Source organism: Arachis duranensis, chromosome 7 (genome assembly GCF_000817695.3).
Source record: "Arachis duranensis cultivar V14167 chromosome 7, aradu.V14167.gnm2.J7QH, whole genome shotgun sequence".
Classification (NCBI taxonomy): Eukaryota; Viridiplantae; Streptophyta; class Magnoliopsida; order Fabales; family Fabaceae; genus Arachis; species Arachis duranensis.
In genome coordinates, this window is record NC_029778.3 from 7,756,472 (window position 1) to 7,758,448 (window position 1,977).

The window sequence follows — 1,977 nt, forward strand, 5'->3', positions numbered from 1 at the left end:
TGGAGGTGGTTATGGTGGTGGAGGAAGTGGCAGCGGTGGCGGTGGAAGTGGTGGTGGAGGAGGTTATGGGGGAGGAGGTGATAGTGAATGTGGAGGAGGTGGAATATAATAATAGGACATTATAGTGGTGGCAAATATTAAAAATGTCACTAAAATCATGTAATTCATAATCTATAATCCAATGTAACTGAAGGCGGATCAGCCTATAAAAATTTTCTATTTCATGTTTGTGCCAAAAGCTTAGCTTGCCTCTTAAACTTAATAATCATATTTTTGTTTCTATTCATACATGATTTAATATATAATAGTATTAAGCAACTCTAATTGATAAATTATATAAATTTTTCCACAGTAAAACGCACTAACATGCATGATGTTTACACTCAATTAGGATTCGATTTTATAAGAAAAGTTTAATCTTGATATTTTACTTTTTAAAAAAATTAAGATTATCAATTAAATTTGTGGTGCATGCTTAATTATTACTCTCTCGAGAAAAAAGTATTTCAATTTTTTTTAAATCTTTATTTGTTCTTCAAGTTTTTTTTCTAAGTATGTAGAAACATAAATATTTAATCAATGAATTTATTTAATAATTAACAATAAAAATAAGATTATTCCTAAACTCATTTTGTAGTTTTTGTATACGTACGTATGTGTGTCTCTTTTTTAATAGAAACTTACATAAAATGATGAAAAACCAGTTCCTTCCTTTTTTCTCTTTTACTAAAAGGTTGATGATTAAATAAAAATCAATTTAATAAGTAAAAGGATAAAAGGCTTCTAGAATTGATACTTACAGCAAAAGAGTTTATTAATATATTATTATAGCTAATTCAACTATATTTTTTAAAATCAGCGTTTCTCCTCCACATATATCCGCTTCTGCTCTTGTTACTAAATTTTTCGATTAAGGCTCAGTATGAATAAATAGTATAATTAAGATTTTTTTAAAAAATAATTTAAATAATAAATATTTATATTAAAAATAACTTATAAATAAATTATTTTGTATTTAATTTTTTAGTTCTAAAAGTGTTTATTTTAAAAGAAATGCGATAAAAAAATTATTATAAGAGAAGTCATTCTTTTTAACTTTTCCATAAGCACTTAAATAGTTTCTTAGAAAGCTATAATTTGATTTTAAAAATTGTACCAGATATTAATACTACTATTTTTTATTTTTTATAAGTTAAAAATTAAAAAATAGCTTTTGAAACTTTTCAAATAGATCCTAAGACTAGCAATAGTAAATACTCGCAAACTAATTTTCTCTCTTTTAGTTAATTATAATTTTAACTATTTTTTATATAAATTTAACCCACAGGATTTAAGACTACATTTTAGAATATAAAAAATTTGTAAAAAATTCAAATTTTTCAAGTTTCTAAAGTATTTATTATTGTATAGAAAATGTATAAAAGTGTAAAGCTTTGCAAAAAAACATTTACCTCAATTGCTAGTATTTTTAGGGTATTTTTAGCAAAAATCTTTTTTTTTTATAGAAAAAAAGAGGTTAAACATCCCAAAAAACATAACACAATAAAAACAGAAAAAATTACCTAACTTTTCTTATATTTAGAGAGCCATTACAATTAAAATACATAACTAGAAAGATGTCTGGAGTGGCTATATCAAATAAGTAAAGTCTAAGAACAAGGTCTTGCCCTTTCTTGGTTAGAATATCTGCAACAGTGTTTGCTTCGTGAAGAGTATGGTTCTAAGTCACTTGTTAAATACGCCTAGCGTGTATCATGTCTTTATCCACCAAGGGTGCACAGGGGTGGTTAGTTGGAACGTCTTTTTCTGATTATATTGATGGCCATTAAAGAATCAAACTCAACAATGACATGCTGCATGTTATTAGCGACGACAATTTAAAACCCCTTGACTATGCTCCACAGTTCTGCATGCATGATCGAGCAGCTCCCCAAGTTATACTAAAGTTTTTGACAAACCTTTTAAAATGATCTCAAA

The 1,977-nt window shown here is 26.5% G+C and overlaps 1 protein-coding gene across 1 annotated transcript in view; it reads left to right on the plus strand.

The window, feature by feature from the left end:
- LOC107496818 (uncharacterized) overlaps positions 1 to 238 on the plus strand; it is a gene marked incomplete in the record, with an annotated part of 1,289 nt that extends 1,051 nt beyond the window's left edge. Inside the window, 1 exon segment of the mRNA XM_016118147.3 lies at positions 1 to 238. Within this exon segment, the coding sequence (XP_015973633.1) occupies positions 1 to 109 (109 nt within the window).
- Positions 239 to 1,977: the final 1,739 nt, after the last annotated feature.